Consider the following 15466-nt stretch of genomic DNA (forward strand, 5'->3'; position numbering starts at 1 on the left):
GGCATGGCTGCTGCGAAATGGCATGCCGGCAGATTGGAGCCATAAGAGAATAAAACAAGGACATATCCTTCCGCGTCGTACGAGTCTTTCATTAGCGTTCGGGATTGGCAATCATTCCGGCAACCTGCGAAACGAGTGGGAGAGATGGTATGATGGAGCTGGTATTATGGAGCTGGAGATGAAGCTGCATATATGTTAAGAAAAGAGGGTTGGGGGAGATCGAATTTTATCTCCGCCGTGGCGCGAAAAAAAGTTGCCATGTGCGGTTATCAAAGAAGAGGATAAAAAGAGATGACAAAATCGCCGGGCATCCGAATAAGGGCTTTTTCTTTTTCTTTTTTTTTTTTTTGGGCGCTGTGTCTCTGGGGGTTAAAAACATAAAACCATCAGCATCTTCCCAGCTCCAGCTCCATTGCCATCTCCAGTGCCAGCGTCAGCTCTAGCTCCCCGCCCTGTCCCGTATCAAACCCCACCGCAATTGCGGTTTGGGCAATTGAACACAGAAGTGATGATTGATCAAGCGGCTAACCCATTTTTCTAAAAATCCATACCAGGTCCGATCCAACACCGAACGAAGTTTACGTTACGGGTACATTCGATAACTGGGCGCGGTCGGTGAAGCTGGATCGGACAGAGGATGGGTTTAGGAAAGATGTTGCTGTGCCGATCGTTGGAGGGAAGCTGCTTTACAAGGTATGCGCACACACACACACACACACACACACACACACCGGGGCGAGATGGAGAGGCAGAGAAGGGTGAATGAGTTAAAGGCATAAGGGTGGTGGTGAAAATAATAGGATGCGATGAAAATAAGAAGAGGAAAATGGAATATCACGCTCTGGTTGACCCCTGGCATTGTCGTTGCGACTGGCTGACTGGCTTGATGATATTTTTATTCTTATTCTATTTTCCATCTATCTTTTATTTTATTTTGACTTCCCCCCTTTTTCTTTTGCTACTTACTTTGATTCGTTCAATCCCCCGTTGATCAATCCCGCACCCTGCCGTTTTTTTCAGTTTATGTTTCTTATCTCTGAACCCCGCTCCTTATACTGGCGTTTTCTTGCCACATCCTCGCACTGCAGAACGCCAATGCACTATTCATGCGGTGGGGCTCACCATATGATGTGATTTTCAACTCCCCGATGATCTCCCCAGTGGCTAGTTGAAGAGTGGGCTTGTGGCCTCTTGATAGCCGAACGTCCTCTCCCCCTCTTCCGACTTCCGCACAGGTTTTGAAAGTGCATGTTCATGCCGAAATACATCGGCTACAACCAACAAAATGATATTGTTGGCCGGGGTGTTGTGGGGGATTGGTAAAGAACACGGAAGCCAAGAGTTTGCCATTACTCCCATTGATTGGCACGCTGGTTATTTGGGAGCGCTGTGGGTTCGGCCCCAAGGACTGATCGCAAGGCTGTTATTTCCCCTCAACCTACTCCGTACAGCTAGCTGCAGCTGTCGATGGCCAAGGCTCGATATGATATTTGCTTTTTCTTTCCCCTTCTTTCATTGCTTTATTTATTTTTATTTTTTTTCCTGCCCCTCGTATTTTTAGTTCGGGTACTTTGCGAATACTGTGGCCTAGCTATATGAACTCATACCACGCCAGGTACCGGACTAGTACTAGTGCGTAGCGCTATACGTCATTATTTGCCATCTGTCGCAAACTTTGCCCTTACTTGAAAGGAAGCCCTTTGATTCTTTTTGCGACTCCATTTTGGGGCCCAATTTGCGTTGGGTTTTTATTTTACAGCTAGAGCTTTTTGCACACTCACTCCAAAGCTGACAAGTTACCCGAATGTGTCAACATTAATCCCATCCCACTCCCCCCGCCTCCTGCCGGCAAATCCCCAAACCCCCAACTTCCCCAAGTCTGTCTTAAAGTTGACATCATTATTATATATTATTGTTTCGCATCTCTGCAATTCTTAAAGTCAAATCGTTTCAAATCCATTCGCAACGCCTATTGCCCTCTTGGTTTCTTCTTCTTTTTTTTGGTCAATTTATAGTTTGTTTGTTTGTTTTTTCTCGCCGAAAATAGAGCGAGCCCTATTTTCAACTCGTTACCTGGACTGACCTGTCGTGTAACACGTTGCCTGATAGTTTGTTGTCGACGGTTCCTGGAAACTAGATCCCACGGCTCTCCAAGAAGACGACGGTCATCATAACACCAACAACGTTCTCCTCCGACATCACATTAAACAACTCCCCCCCACGAAAGTCATCACTCCAGCACCAGCTTCCCCAGCGGGTAAAGAAGCTCCAGAAACCATGTCTGGAGTTACACCAGAATCCACAACCGCAGCCTTAGCCGCAGGTGTCCCCAAAGAGTCAGACAAGGTTCCAGAAACTGAAACCGCCGCTCCCGCCGCTTCCACCATCTCTTCTGCTGCTCCAGAATCGACCACCGCCACTCTCGCGAAGGATGCCACACTAGAGAGTAAAAAGGATTCGACTCCCGGCGCTTTCCCAGTGACACCTGCTGGAGAAACAGAGCAGTTCACAGTCAAGCCAATCCCGGCGACAGAAGGCGTTGGGAACCCAATCCAACTCCAGCCAGGCGAACCAGTTCCTGACCCCAGCACCATCACACAAAACACAGTGGCTTCCACTGCCACTACGGGTCAGGAAGGGTATGAGAAAGATGCTAGTACCGCGGGCTTCGCACCGCCAGCGGAAGAAACAGTTACCACCCTTCCCGTAATAACCCACTGCACTAATGGGGTCGTGGAACCATTCGTCCAATCCGCTGCTCCCACATCCACCACTGCCGCGCTCGCCGGTGCCGTCCCGCTCGAGAAATCAACCCGCAATGCAGGCGGGCCTAGCGAACCGCAAGTTGCCGCCAGCGACGTCCCCGACGTAGTCAAGGAGTCGTTAGAGAAGGCCCACAAGATGCCCGAAGCCGCAGGTGTCCCTGCCGCTGTCGCGGAGAAGAAAGAGGTTGAGGAGGAGTTGCTTGGAAATGTGGAACCCGCCGCTGGAGCTGCTGGAGCAGATACCTCTGGTGGGGCCCCTGCAATCGTTCGCAAGTCCATCGATGACGCGCAATGGAACCCCGAAGCAGCGGCTGTGCCTCTAGCCGTGGCTGAGAAAAAGGAGGTTGAAGAGCAGCTGCTCCACGACGTGAAACGCGTTGATCAGGCTGGTGAACCCGCACCCGTCATCACGGCGGAGACCTCTGCTGCTGCACCCGGTACTTCCACCGCAGCGGCAGCAGCAGTTCCTGCCCCCGAGCCAGCACGGACAACCCAAGATGAATCCATTTCGCCGAAATCTCCAGCCGCCACCACTGCACATACCGCCGGATCCCCGACGACCGAGCAGACACAGCCAACCGACACGACGCGCCCGGGGACGACTACCGCACCAGCAGAAGTTGCGGCCGCCTCTACAGCTGCCAAAAACACTTCTGGTACCGAGGCACCCCCGGCCACTGGAGCGGGAGCGGAAGCAGCGACCAAGCCCACGACAGCGCAGACGACGGATCAGGAGAGCCAAACCAAGAAGAAAAAGAAGAACCGTGCCAGTGCGATCTTCTCGAAGCTGAAGGAGAAGTTCAAGTGAGAGAGTTAAGGGTATAGTGTTATTATTACCTTGGCTTGCCTGGACAAAATGATGGAAAAGAGGAACAACGAAAAAAAGGGGAAAAGGAATGAAACAACAAAAGGGGGGGAAAAAGACGAGAAAAGAGGGATGTTACGTATGTCTCAGCGGGATGGGATGATGTTTTGCTATGATAATTATAATCTAATTTGATGTTCAAAAAAAAAAAAAAAAATCATATCTTGAGCGAATGAAGGGCGCGCCGGGGGAAATGGCAATTTAATACGGAGTAATGCTAACGAAGCTGTTGTTGCTCGCTAGTTGCAGTCTGTCTGGGGCCGGAAGGAGATGGGATGGGATGTATGAGTCTGTATGAGAGGCAGTATACCCGATCTTTTTACAAATTCTTTTATTTTTATTTTTTATTTTTTATCTTTGTTTCTTTCTTTTGTTTCCTCTCCTCTCTCTCTCTCCTCTCTCTCTCCGCTCTCTCTCTGTGTTCTTAATGCAGGATTTGTGTTGCATGTTAATTATTGTTGCATGAATTGTGCGTAAATTTGCCAGTGTTCGCCCTATGTTTATTGGATATTATTAATTCATATATAAATTAGTTTTGACAGTAATAATAATTAGCATCTTTTGTGTCAGTTAGCAGGGCTCTGAGACCAGTTCCAAGGCTATTACGCTCGCCATCCATATTTGATATGTATCATGCGCTATTTCCATTTAGACATGTCTGTTGCTGCACTTATTGATTTATATAGCCCTTGGAAACACGGCTTGAACAACGACGCACTTTCTTGTCCTCTTCTTCTCCCATCCTGTGTCCCGTTTCCTGTGCCCTGCCCCTTCGTTGGAAGGAATTTATGGGGTTCTCTGTGAGGGGTCATGCTGAATGTATGTAGCACGGACGGATCTTGGGGATGATAGGTTGAAGCCAGGAGCTCGATTCTGCTTTGGTTTCATAATCAAATGCAAATGCCAATGTACAGTACATACATGTACAGTACAACGTGGGCTAGAAAGGCGCCCTCGATCGAGTATGACTCCAATGTTTACACACAGGATTAGGAACCGGCACACGGCGATGCTTCATCAATTAGCACATGAGAGGTGGTGGTGTTATTTCATGAACACGAAACGTTCGGCGGCAAGGTAGAGGATTTTCAGGGAAAGATAATCTCGACACCTTGAAAGACATGGGGAATATAAGAAAGAGATCGCTGGTTTGCTAGATCACACTGATTTAGGGCAGAAAGGTAACTATCGCAAAGAACGGATCATCAGCACCAATAGGAGGATGAAGGTGAGGCAGTTGACCAAGGGGACGCTACTCAAAGATGATGAGATATTCCAAACTTCTGCCAGACAATATCCAATATCGCTAAGAGTATCTTGACTGATCTAGAAGTCTTATTCGCAGAAAGCAAAGACACACAAATTAATAGTTATCTTATTCTTGAGAACTCTATTTAGATACCTGCCTTCTGGGTGTGTTATATTCATATCCCCGCCTAATATTCTCCTTCGATCCTACATCGAAGTGCAACAACAGGACTGGTTTTATATAATTCCTCCCGTTCCGGCGTATGCGGATCTTTTCTCCCGCGATGACTGGCAACTTGCAAAATGCTCCGTGACACGGCGGGGCCTTTGGTTAAGTTAAAGCGAAACTTAACACACACTCGAGTATAGACAACGGTCATTTCTCATTCATCGAGGATGTAATGAGCTTCTTCCATCTTCTGATCGGTGTGGTTGAGCCTACGTTGCCTCCAATCATACTTCTGTATATGGTGCTTTCTTCTTGCCTTCTTTCCTGACTTTGAATACGGATCTGATAAGAATAAAATTAAATCAAAACCTCTGCTCTGCTTCAAACCATGCCCTGATTGAATCAAATTTCCAGATTTAATTGCAATCAACCGCAGCTGGCCTGAGTCCATCCTCTGATGTACTATGCTGAGCCATCAGGCTTTGTTGAAACTGACATAACTTGAATATGAGAAACTAAATAGACAGCTGCCCAATATTCCACAAAGAAAGAAGAGCTACAACAGTGACAGTGAGAGACACCTCTTGATTGAGTCTTTCTTGAGATATTCACTCCTCAGTCTCTTCTTCTTCTGATAACTACTCTCATATAAATCATCAGAAAATTTTCTATTCTTTTTACATCAGTCTTTTGTATGTACAGTACAAACTTACTATGATACGATCGAATTTATGGGCCAGATTCTCTGAAGCTGATGTGTGTGACTTCCTGGCACAACACTTGCGCGGTTCTATCTCCTTCGAAGGTCTATGCGGATAGACGTATTCCGAGAGACTAGCCTATTTATGCCTGACTAGTTGAAACAAATAGTTAGATCCAAAAAAAAAAAAAAAAAAAAAAAAAAAACTTCGGAATTTTATTCATCCATATGGTTTATAAAATTAGCTTTGTCTAAAAGAGTGCCAAGCCTAGGCTTACCTGTTAACTAACGAGGGCTTGATCAGATCAGATAGCAACTGCAGGTATAGGCCTAGGAACCAAATAACAGACGTGTCCATCATCTTAGTTTAACAACTCTGAATGATTGCAAATTGAGTGGTTACACAGTACAGAGTACATATAATCTCTACCTAGGTAGTAACCTTTGATCTCTTACAAACCATCGCTTGGCGCCATTGCACAACGTGAAACAGCTGCCTGTTTCTCCTTTGTGGTGAGCGAGCCTCTTTGACCTCCAATTGAAAACACAGCAACATTTTATCGACATCAGCCAGATGCTCCGACTCTTCCCCAGCAAGTTGAGACAGGCCCATGGCTCTTCTTTTCTGCATCTTTCGAGAATCAGTAATCGAAATTACCTCGTCCCTTTTCGTCAAAGTCTATCTTTTCAGCGCTCTGAGGAGCTTTCCTGTCAAACATTTCCAATACCTTCCGACCACGAGAGTCTCCCCCCGTTGCTGTATCAGTGGCAGGAAGGCGTCGAAGATCTCGAAAACTATTTCCCAGTGGCTACCCATCCAACACACATTGGAGATCGATATCAGAATAATCGCTACGAAGTTGTTCACAAGCTTGGTTTCGGGTCTTATTCGACAGTCTGGCTGGCCAAGAACCATGACAAAAGCTGTTTTGTCGCTCTCAAGATAGTCGTTGCAACTGTCTTCGAGGAGAGTCGAGAAGCCAAAATATTGACCAGACTTACATTAGGAAAGCAGAACCATCCAGGTCGACGGTCTGTCTTGACCTTACTTGATGAGTTCACTATCACCAGGCCAAATGGCCGCCATCAGTGCATTGTAACAGAAGCTTTAGGCTGCAGTATTGCGAATTCCAAAAATGAAACCATGCCATGGAAGTTTCCCGTCAACGCTGCAAGGGCAATCGGTGTCCAAGTTCTTCTAGGACTGGATTACATCCATTCTTGTGGTGTTGTACATGGTGGTAAGCAAACCTGACGGTAGACATATTTATCTTGAGAAAGGCTTTACGAAGTCAATTTTTATCAGATTTACATTCAGGCAACATTCTCTTTCGCCTTCCAAGGCACCTCCGCGGCACCAGCGATGTTTATCGTGAACTGGGAGAGCCTATGAAGCTCCCTCCCTGTTCAGCGACTAGATGGGAAGTCGACAGGCCCCGAAACGCACCGGTACTGCATCCCGCCTGCGCGAACCTATGTTTCGTGTCAAGATGTCAAAGAAGACTGCGGCGCGATCATTGCCGATTTTGGAGAGGCCTTTTTACCAACAGAGTCACCAACGCGACTACATACTCCAGTCTTACTCCTCCCACCGGAGTTTCTGTTCGATGAGTCACTGGGAACAGCAATTGACCTCTGGACTCTGGGTAGCACCCTGTACAACCTCCTTGGCGAACGCGAATTAATTGGAGGGCTTCATGCCGGATGAAGATCATGCGATTGCAGAGATGATAAGCACACTAGGCCCTCTACCCAAGAAATGGTGGGATCGCGGGCAGCAGAAGGGAGATTTCTTCCTTCCCGACGGGTGGTGGAAGAAAGATACACACCGTGCCCACGCTCCATGATCGCGACCTCTGACTGAGAGGTTGGGACTTATGGGACGACAGGGCGAGTTGGGTGCGGACGAGATGGCCGCGCTTGAGAAGCTGCTGAGCAGCATGTTGACCTACGAGCCAGTGCTGTGCATTACCGCGAAGGAGGCTCTTGCATCGGAATGGATGTATAAATGGGGTCTTCCCGCATGGAAGAAGACGACGTTGAATGTCGCCGCTTGATACTAAGCTGGCTGAATATCCAAGTCCTCCAGGTGTACAGCACCGACTTCTGAAGTGAAAGGGACTGTTCATGTGTCTCCTCCCCATGCTTGACAGCTGCATCGGTTGATTATACGGGCTCCGACCGCAGACGTATAAGCAACCCGTCTCATGTCAATTTTCTCAGTGGAGGAATATAACAGCTAGCAGCAATCGCAGGGGAGGGGGGAGGAGTGAGGTGGGTGCGCAAGGATGAAATTTCTTGGTGCTTGAAGCCGCATTGTCAGTCTTGACCTTGAACAGATTTACAAAGCCAGCCAAGTCATGAAGAATACTGAAAGGTATGTACAAAGACAGTCTGAAGTCCGAGGCCGTCAGAGTAGCTCTGAAGTGAGTTTTGTGTCCAGCAGCTGTTTTAAGTCTGTTCTTCCCTTACACCATTTCCAGTGAGGTGGAGCATCCGAGCCAAGGCGATCCCGCAAACCATTTCACGGCACTCATGGAGTTATGTATAAGAATTCAGATAACAAACCCCCCGGGGCTTCTAAAGAAATAATTTAAAAATTATTAGAATAATAATTCTGAAAAAGAAGATAATCATTATAGCTCCTAAGTAGCTATATTAAAAGTATTTTTATAAACTAAATTAATTAGTGCATTTTAACATATCATAGTTAATATTTATTCTTACATCGTAACTATATGAATACCACTTCGCGCCGCCACGTCACACAAAGCCGTTTAACTCTTGCCCCGGCATCACCCCGAAGACATCCAGGCGAAACATCTGGCATCACACCATATTCCATCTTCTTCTTCTTCCTCTCCTTCTTCCTCCTCTCCTCTGACAGCTTCCCCTACAGTGTCGTATCAGATCCCTCGGCAGCTCTTGCATATGCTAACTAAAAATAAATAAATGGTTAGTTTAACCCTCCATCCGCAGGCGCCCTTCTCCACTACGACGAGGCAATTTCGCGCAAGAGAGTTTCATAGTTTGATAGTTAATATTATTAAACTCATTGCATTGACGTAACTCCTCGATTTATTAGGGCACTCGGACAAGCAAAGCTAAGGTTCCCTTTCCCCCATCAAGTTAGCAAAAAAGCTTATCTGCCAAGTCCAGTCCTTTATTTTAACAAAAAATAAAGAAATAAATAAAAAGGAAAATAAATAAAAGAAAAGAAAAGAAAAGAAAATAGGTTCGGGAACTCTGTCACCCTAGTTAACTAACCTACGTACTCTCTCGGCGATCCCGACTGGAGAGCGAATCTTTTTTTTTTCTTTTCTTTTTCTTCCCCAGGTCCTATTATTGAGGCTAGTTCTCTGGCAACACAAGCGGCACTTTGCCTGGTTTTATAGACGCCTGGAGGCTAGATTCCCAAGTGGGCTCTTAAAGGGACATCTGGGTCGCTTGGTTGGCTGCAATTTGCAAATCGAATATGCTTTGATTGCTGTGTGGAGCTAGATAGCGGTGACTAGTTTAACACCTGTCTTCGGGCTTTACAAAGTTTATTATTTTTTTTTTTGCCTACAGAAGAAGTGCGGAAAACTAGCTAGAAGATAGAGCTACAGAGTTGAAAAAAAGAGAGAGAGAGAGAGAGAGGTAAAACACACACAGCAGAACCTGCTCAACGGCTTCGTGCCTGACATCAACTTCAGTTTCAGCTTCAAACCTTTCTTTCTAACTGATAACTTAGAAAGTGAATAAGCAATATTTCGTGAATTCGACAGCAAACGAGCAGCGACAAAATAACTTCCTATTGCAAAAAACACCTTGCTCTCTCCACTCCTCTTCATCCCTTCCCCCACGCGTCTCTCTACTGAGTCATATATACATACTCCCCGTTCATGCGCTCGAGAGAGTACTGCTTTTTACCACCAGACGACACCCAAATGATCTGATATGAAACAATGGCCATCTTTAATCTATCTCGCTCAACCCGTCTGAGCATCATCATCGCCATCTCCCTCTCGTTCTTCCTCGTCGAGATCTCAGGCAAGTCCAAACCAGCAAACCAGCAAGACAGCAGTTCTGCAAAGCCCCAGATAGATACTCGCTTCCAGGGGTCTTCTCAGGAACTGACTGATTTAACAAAATACTGAATATACTGACATTTGTGGGGGAATTTTAGTTGGTTTCTACACGCGTTCGCTAGCCCTGGTTGCTGATGCGTTTCACTATGTAAGGAGCCGACGTCTTCTAGATATATATATTCATTCATCCGTGTGGAGGATAAAAGGGCTTTGTGTATTTACTGACGCTGGTCCATGTAGCTAAACGATCTCATCGGCTTCGTCGTTGCTCTCATAGCGTTGAAGGTATGTCTTCCTTACCCCATACAGACGCGCCTCAAGCCGATGAATTTATATATATGTATAAATATATATATTCCAAACACTGCCAAAACAATATAAACAAGAAGTACAATAGGCTATATCTAGCTAACCTCCTGCTCCCCTTCTGCCGTTCAGGTCTCCGAAAAACCAGGCGAACCCCCAAGCTATCTCTCGTTTGGCTGGCAGCGTTCGTCGCTACTAGGCGCATTCTTCAATGGCGTCTTCCTGATGGCGCTGGGCGTGAGCATTATTCTGCAGTCTATTGAACGCTTCGTCTCATTGGAGAGTATGTATTATCTGTTGTTTTATTTATTTTTTTTTTCTTTTTTCTTTTTTCTTTTTTTCTTTTTTCTTTCTTTTTCTTTTTTTATTTTTATTTTTATTTTTATTTATTTTTATTTTTTTTATTTATTTTTATTTATTTTTATTTATTTTTATTTATTTGATTTTTGTTCTGGTTTTGTTATGCCCGGCCGTATACAGAACCCAATTTAGTTTCGGCGGCTGACTGGAATCCCTTGAGGAACCACATATATTTAGAGGTCGAGAATCCGGAGCTTATCCTTATCATTGGATGCGTGGGTCTTACGCTGAACATCATCAGCGTGTTTTTTATCCACGGTAACTATAACTTGCGGAGGATCCCCCCGGCCGGACCCCCGCGCCTCTCCCCCGCTCTCAGAAGCATGAAAAGATTTGCTGACATCAACACAATAGAACATGGGCATGACCACCATGGACACGGTCATGGTCACAGTCACAGCCACGCTACCCCCGAGGTAGATGCAGAGCATGACCAAAACACCGTCAGGATAGAACTTGAGAATGTACGTGCATATATCTCTCTTCCTTGCCACTCGCTTCCTTCTAGTTCAAAATAATACCTTCGTTTCGGGAAATTTTCCTAACTCTCGCCACCAGCAAGAGCAAGAAGACGCTCATGAAAACCACCGACATGCCACCAATTCTCTGCCCGCCAAGCGGTCGCATGACCTGGGAGTCATGGGCGTGCTGCTCCACGTCATTGGCGATGCCATCAATAACATTGGCGTCATCATTGCTGCCCTGGTTATTTGGAAGGCAACGCATGAAGGGAGATACTATGCAGATCCGGGAGTCAGTCTTGGGATCGGAATTCTGATTTTGGTTACAGCTATTCCACTCGGTAAGAATTCAAAGAATATTTTGCGACCCCTTCTCCTCTTCTCATTATGTTTACCACCTGCGTTTTTCCGATCCATTTTGCAATCCACGCTGTCATGGCGTCCCAGCTAATCCACTTCCTCCTCTTCCCTCTTTGCGTCAAACACCAATAGTGAAAAACAGCGGCTCCATACTCCTTGACACTGTCCCACTCGGCGTTAATCTAGACGATGTGCAACATGATCTCGAAACGGTACGTATAAAGCATCCCACCCTCCTTAAAAAAAGAGAGTCAACAAATCTAACTCAAAACCCTCCCCACTCCCCTTTAGATCCCCGGCGTCCTCTCAGTCCACGAACTGCACGCCTGGCGCCTGAACCAAAACAAAGCCATCGCCTCCGCGCACGTCGTCACCTCCGACTCCTCTCTCGCCGGCTTCATGGCACGCGCCCAGCGCATCGGCGAGTGCCTGCACGCCTATGGCATCCACTCTGTCACGCTGCAGCCGGAGCTGGCGCATTCTGGCTCGTCGTCTGTTGCTGGTGATGTACATGTACTTTCTTCAGAGGGGGATGCGGGCACGGATACCGGTACGGGGGGGCTTCGCTTGAGGAGGGAGGCGCGGAGTTCGACGTGTAAGATTGTTTGTAGAAGTGGATGTGAGGCGCTTACTTGTTGTGGGTAGCGGGTAGAAGGGAGAATGGGATTGACGGCGAGATGAGGGCGTGTTTGTGTTCGACATGTGTAGTTGGTGGTGCTTTCGAAGGAGGAGCTTTCTTAAAGAGAAGTATAAGATTTAATTAACTTGAGAACGGGAAGGCTGGGTGGGTTTATATGTTTATTTTTAATTACAAAGGGAGGGAAATAGGCGTTTTTCTGATACATGGTGTTCTCTGACATAACTTGAGAGTTATATTATTATTATTATTATTTATCGGGAGAACGTATGTTTATCCCGCACAACGCAAGGAAGGAGTAGTCACATACCTCGGCATGCATCAACGCATCGCATGGCGCAAAGCTGCATCATCTTCATGGGGAATTTGCAGAGTGTAGACTCTGGTGCGGGGAGGGATGCAGAAGAACGGATGCACCCGTCAAAGGGTTGGCACCGCTCCTGACGAGAAGAATTCGAACCATTTTAACAACCAATGCAGGAAATACATAATTATGTAAGTTGGGAGGGCTAAGCCATGATTCCTCCTACCTACCTTTGAAGCTATGCAGGCAGCATTTTAAAGATTCTGCTGGGATGTGATCTTCGCTAATCTTAGGCCATGAAGAGTAGAGCTACATATCTCGCCAATCCAAAATAAATAAATAAAAAGAACCTCTTTTCAACAACACTGGTCAGATGCGAACAGATTCGTCATCACTGACCCTGTTGCAAGCACTTGCCAAGGGTATAGCAAGTAAAGCCTCGTCTAGTATTTCCAAATCAATCCTAACCACCAATGCAATAATGCACTCAAAACACCAGCAGCCACTGCTTAAAACGCCCCATTCCTGCAACGACACAAGATGACACGACATGATACTCTTCATTGACTCCGCCCTCCTCTCTCCGACAAGACTGTTTTCTGAACACGCATGGCCCCCAAATCGCCGACATACTAATCCGTATAGTATCCGTCGTCACGGATTTAATGGATGAGGGGAGAGTGGATTGACAGTATAGCAGGCTAACAAATGGCGGCTAAATGAGGGACAGTTTTCTTACTGGGGTGCCTCAATTGGCCTGACTCTTAACTGTGCCTCTCAAGGCTCAGCAAGGCTCACTCGCCCACTGCAGATTTCGCAGAGCTAATGTAACTGTGCTGAGGGTGGGGGGAATTCACCATTTCTTCCTTTCTTATGAGACTGTCTGCCGCCCTTTCACCATTTGATGGGTTGAAAGCCTCATCTATACGAAAGTGTTTGGAAGAACAATTTCAACTTTGGTTGAATATATTCCGTATTTCAAGCGGGATTTGTGTGCTTTTTTACGGAAATTCTTCCAGCCGCCTTCATCTCATCCCGCTTCCTTCCTAGTCTACAGCCACAGATCCAAAGATGACTGAACCAACGGAAATCGATTGCTACCGCATTCTGAAAGTGTCGAAAGGCGCGTCGTTATCAGATATTAAAAAGGCATATCGCAAGCGCCTGTTGGAAACTCACCCAGACAAGAACCCGGGGATAGAATCAAGTCTCTTTGTCAAGGTTAGTATTGGAGGTTACTTTTATCCGGGGAACGCCTTAGGGGGCGATCTGAAAGACGATTAGAAAATACCCTAATTCGAACGAAACCTCCCACCGTTATTTTCGCAGGTCCAAAGTGCGTGGGAAACCCTGAGCGATGCGTCGAAACGATACTGTTTCGATTGCAAATACGAGAGGATTAAACAAGAATGGGACAAGTATGAGGAGGCCTGTGGGCGGCAGAGGAAGACAACGACAGGTGCAGGCAGGCAGGGAACAGGAGATAAATTATTTACGGAAGCAGACGTCCACGAAATCCTAGAAAAGCTACGCCGAGCTGAGGCGGCCCTTAAGCGAGAAGGAGAAGAGAAACGAGCCCGAGAGAAGCGGCAAGAAGAGGAGAAGAGAAGACGGGAAGAGGAGAGGAGAAAGGAAGAGGAACGAAAGAGAAAAGAGCAATTCCCGAAGAGCAGGAACGCATTCGATTTCTCTGCTATGGAGGACGCGCTTGATGACCTTGATGACGGATGGAGCGGGGGGCGAGGGTGGTCGGGCACAGCACGACAGCCGCCAAACCTGCCTCGCGAGGAGTGGAATGGCAATGGCAGCCACTGCCACCATGATCGGTGGTGGCCATACGTCTATGGTGCTGGCTCGTGCGATTATTGCGATAGATATTGCCCAATATACCTTCTGGGCTGCCCTAGTTGCGACGCTCTGGCGTGTGTGCCTTGCAAGATTCGGGTAACTGGTAGTTGAAGTATTGGGACCTTTTTCAAAAGGAGAGGTTGCGCCTTGTTTTAAAGAAAGGGGGAAAAGGGGGCGTCTAGAGGCTTTTGGATGTTTGCTTAATTATATACCCGTTTTTTGGTCTGCTTGTTTTTTTTTTTTTTTTTTTTTTTTTTTTTTTTTTTTCTAAACTGTCCATTTTTCTTTTATCATTTTAATTCTAGCTCCATTGCCGGTTTCTCCCCTTTGATTTACATTGATTTACATTGTCTTCTTTTCTTTCAAGTCTTCGCATGTGCATAAATAATTGATCCAGTTTGTAGTTGTCTATACGCATGAAAGGAACCATCTTCTTCGCAAAAAGCAACAACCCACCCAAAAACCCTTTTCAATGCCTCTACGACTCCTCAAGTTTTGCCTCCAGGATGGAGAATGGGCCGCCCTGCAATTTCGGTGCAGGTCTCCGGACAAATATTCGAGCCGAGCACGAATATATATCCAAATACGGAATCTGGGTCGGGTTGACTATGATCTGGCAAGTCGAGAATCAACCCGTAGCCCCACTGGAAATACGTACCATTTGGCGAGCGAGGGATAGTTACCCGGTTAGTTAGTTATGATATTAGAGTTAACTATCTTAAGCTCTTTGCTAGTGACTATTTTTAAATTTAAGGTTTGTGGGTCCCGCAACATGACAACGTTCCCGCCAATTCTTCATCTTCGCGATGCCGTCGCGTCCAAGGCGGACGTTAGATTCAGCCGATTCTTCGTACTCTAGCATTCGTATGAATAAAATCAAAAAGTTATCTCTCCTAGAACCAGAGATGTGCAATGAGAAGCCATCACGATTCCCTCCCACTAACCTCCAATCCGCTTGAGATGCACCGCTTCATTTCTCGTATTCAGATGGGCTCACTTCCTCTCCAAGCTCATTGGCAGGAATGCGGAAATCCTCCCTCCTGCACAGATTCTTGTGATTACGATTGAGTGATCATTCATTGCTTTCGTTTTCTCATTTCCCCGGTCTTGCACTCTTTTTGCCATTTTTGGAGCAGAGGCTTTTTCACTCGAAGGCATACTACTGCCTACGTCCCGTTTAAGGCATCTTTCGTATAGTCATTCCACTGACGATTATTTGCGGTTAAACTAATTGGCTGATGAGGCAGCTACCTTCCGCCAGGCATTCTACGAACTCTTATCCCGCTGACTTGGCCTTTGGAAATGCTTGAGCCACACAGGGGGTTTGGTAACGGGAGTCGGTTCAATATGCGTGTCGGAAGGGATGCGATATC

At 46.5% G+C, this 15466-nt stretch overlaps 6 protein-coding genes across 6 annotated transcripts; all 6 read left to right on the forward strand.

The window, feature by feature from the left end:
• Positions 1-645: 645 nt before the first annotated feature.
• BDCG_03044 (uncharacterized protein) lies at positions 646-5878 on the forward strand. The gene has a single exon (XM_045418633.1). It carries the CDS (start codon positions 2278-2280, stop codon positions 3571-3573), a length of 1296 nt encoding a protein of 431 aa, XP_045275162.1. The 5' UTR covers positions 646-2277; the 3' UTR covers positions 3574-5878.
• A 405-nt stretch (positions 5879-6283) lies between these two features.
• Positions 6284-7358, forward strand: BDCG_16677 (serine/threonine protein kinase; the record flags this gene model as incomplete). Its single annotated transcript, XM_045425879.1, has 2 exons — positions 6284-6988; positions 7054-7358. The coding sequence occupies exons 1-2, from the start codon at positions 6322-6324 to the stop codon at positions 7356-7358; spliced, it is 972 nt and encodes a 323-aa protein (XP_045280285.1). The 5' UTR covers positions 6284-6321.
• A 259-nt stretch (positions 7359-7617) lies between these two features.
• BDCG_16678 (uncharacterized protein) lies at positions 7618-7804 on the forward strand (the record flags this gene model as incomplete). Its single annotated transcript, XM_045425880.1, has 1 exon — positions 7618-7804. Exon 1 carries the CDS (start codon positions 7625-7627, stop codon positions 7802-7804), a length of 180 nt encoding a protein of 59 aa, XP_045280286.1. The 5' UTR covers positions 7618-7624.
• Positions 7805-9362: 1558 nt separating this feature from the next.
• Positions 9363-12549, forward strand: BDCG_03046 (CDF family cation efflux system protein). The gene is made up of 9 exons (XM_045418634.1): positions 9363-9779; positions 9916-9965; positions 10058-10102; positions 10256-10406; positions 10661-10741; positions 10838-10947; positions 11042-11285; positions 11437-11516; positions 11596-12549. The coding sequence occupies exons 1-9, from the start codon at positions 9695-9697 to the stop codon at positions 11947-11949; spliced, it is 1200 nt and encodes a 399-aa protein (XP_045275163.1). The 5' UTR covers positions 9363-9694; the 3' UTR covers positions 11950-12549.
• Positions 12550-13316: 767 nt separating this feature from the next.
• Positions 13317-14204, forward strand: BDCG_03047 (uncharacterized protein; the record flags this gene model as incomplete). The annotated part of the gene is made up of 2 exons (XM_045418635.1): positions 13317-13466; positions 13575-14204. The coding sequence occupies 2 exons, from the start codon at positions 13317-13319 to the stop codon at positions 14202-14204; spliced, it is 780 nt and encodes a 259-aa protein (XP_045275164.1).
• A 182-nt stretch (positions 14205-14386) lies between these two features.
• Positions 14387-14779, forward strand: BDCG_16679 (uncharacterized protein). The gene has a single exon (XM_045425881.1). It carries the CDS (start codon positions 14566-14568, stop codon positions 14770-14772), a length of 207 nt encoding a protein of 68 aa, XP_045280287.1. The 5' UTR covers positions 14387-14565; the 3' UTR covers positions 14773-14779.
• Positions 14780-15466: the final 687 nt, after the last annotated feature.

This window comes from Blastomyces dermatitidis, assembly GCF_000003525.1.
Source record: "Blastomyces dermatitidis ER-3 genomic scaffold supercont1.3, whole genome shotgun sequence".
Classification (NCBI taxonomy): Eukaryota; Fungi; Ascomycota; class Eurotiomycetes; order Onygenales; family Ajellomycetaceae; genus Blastomyces; species Blastomyces dermatitidis.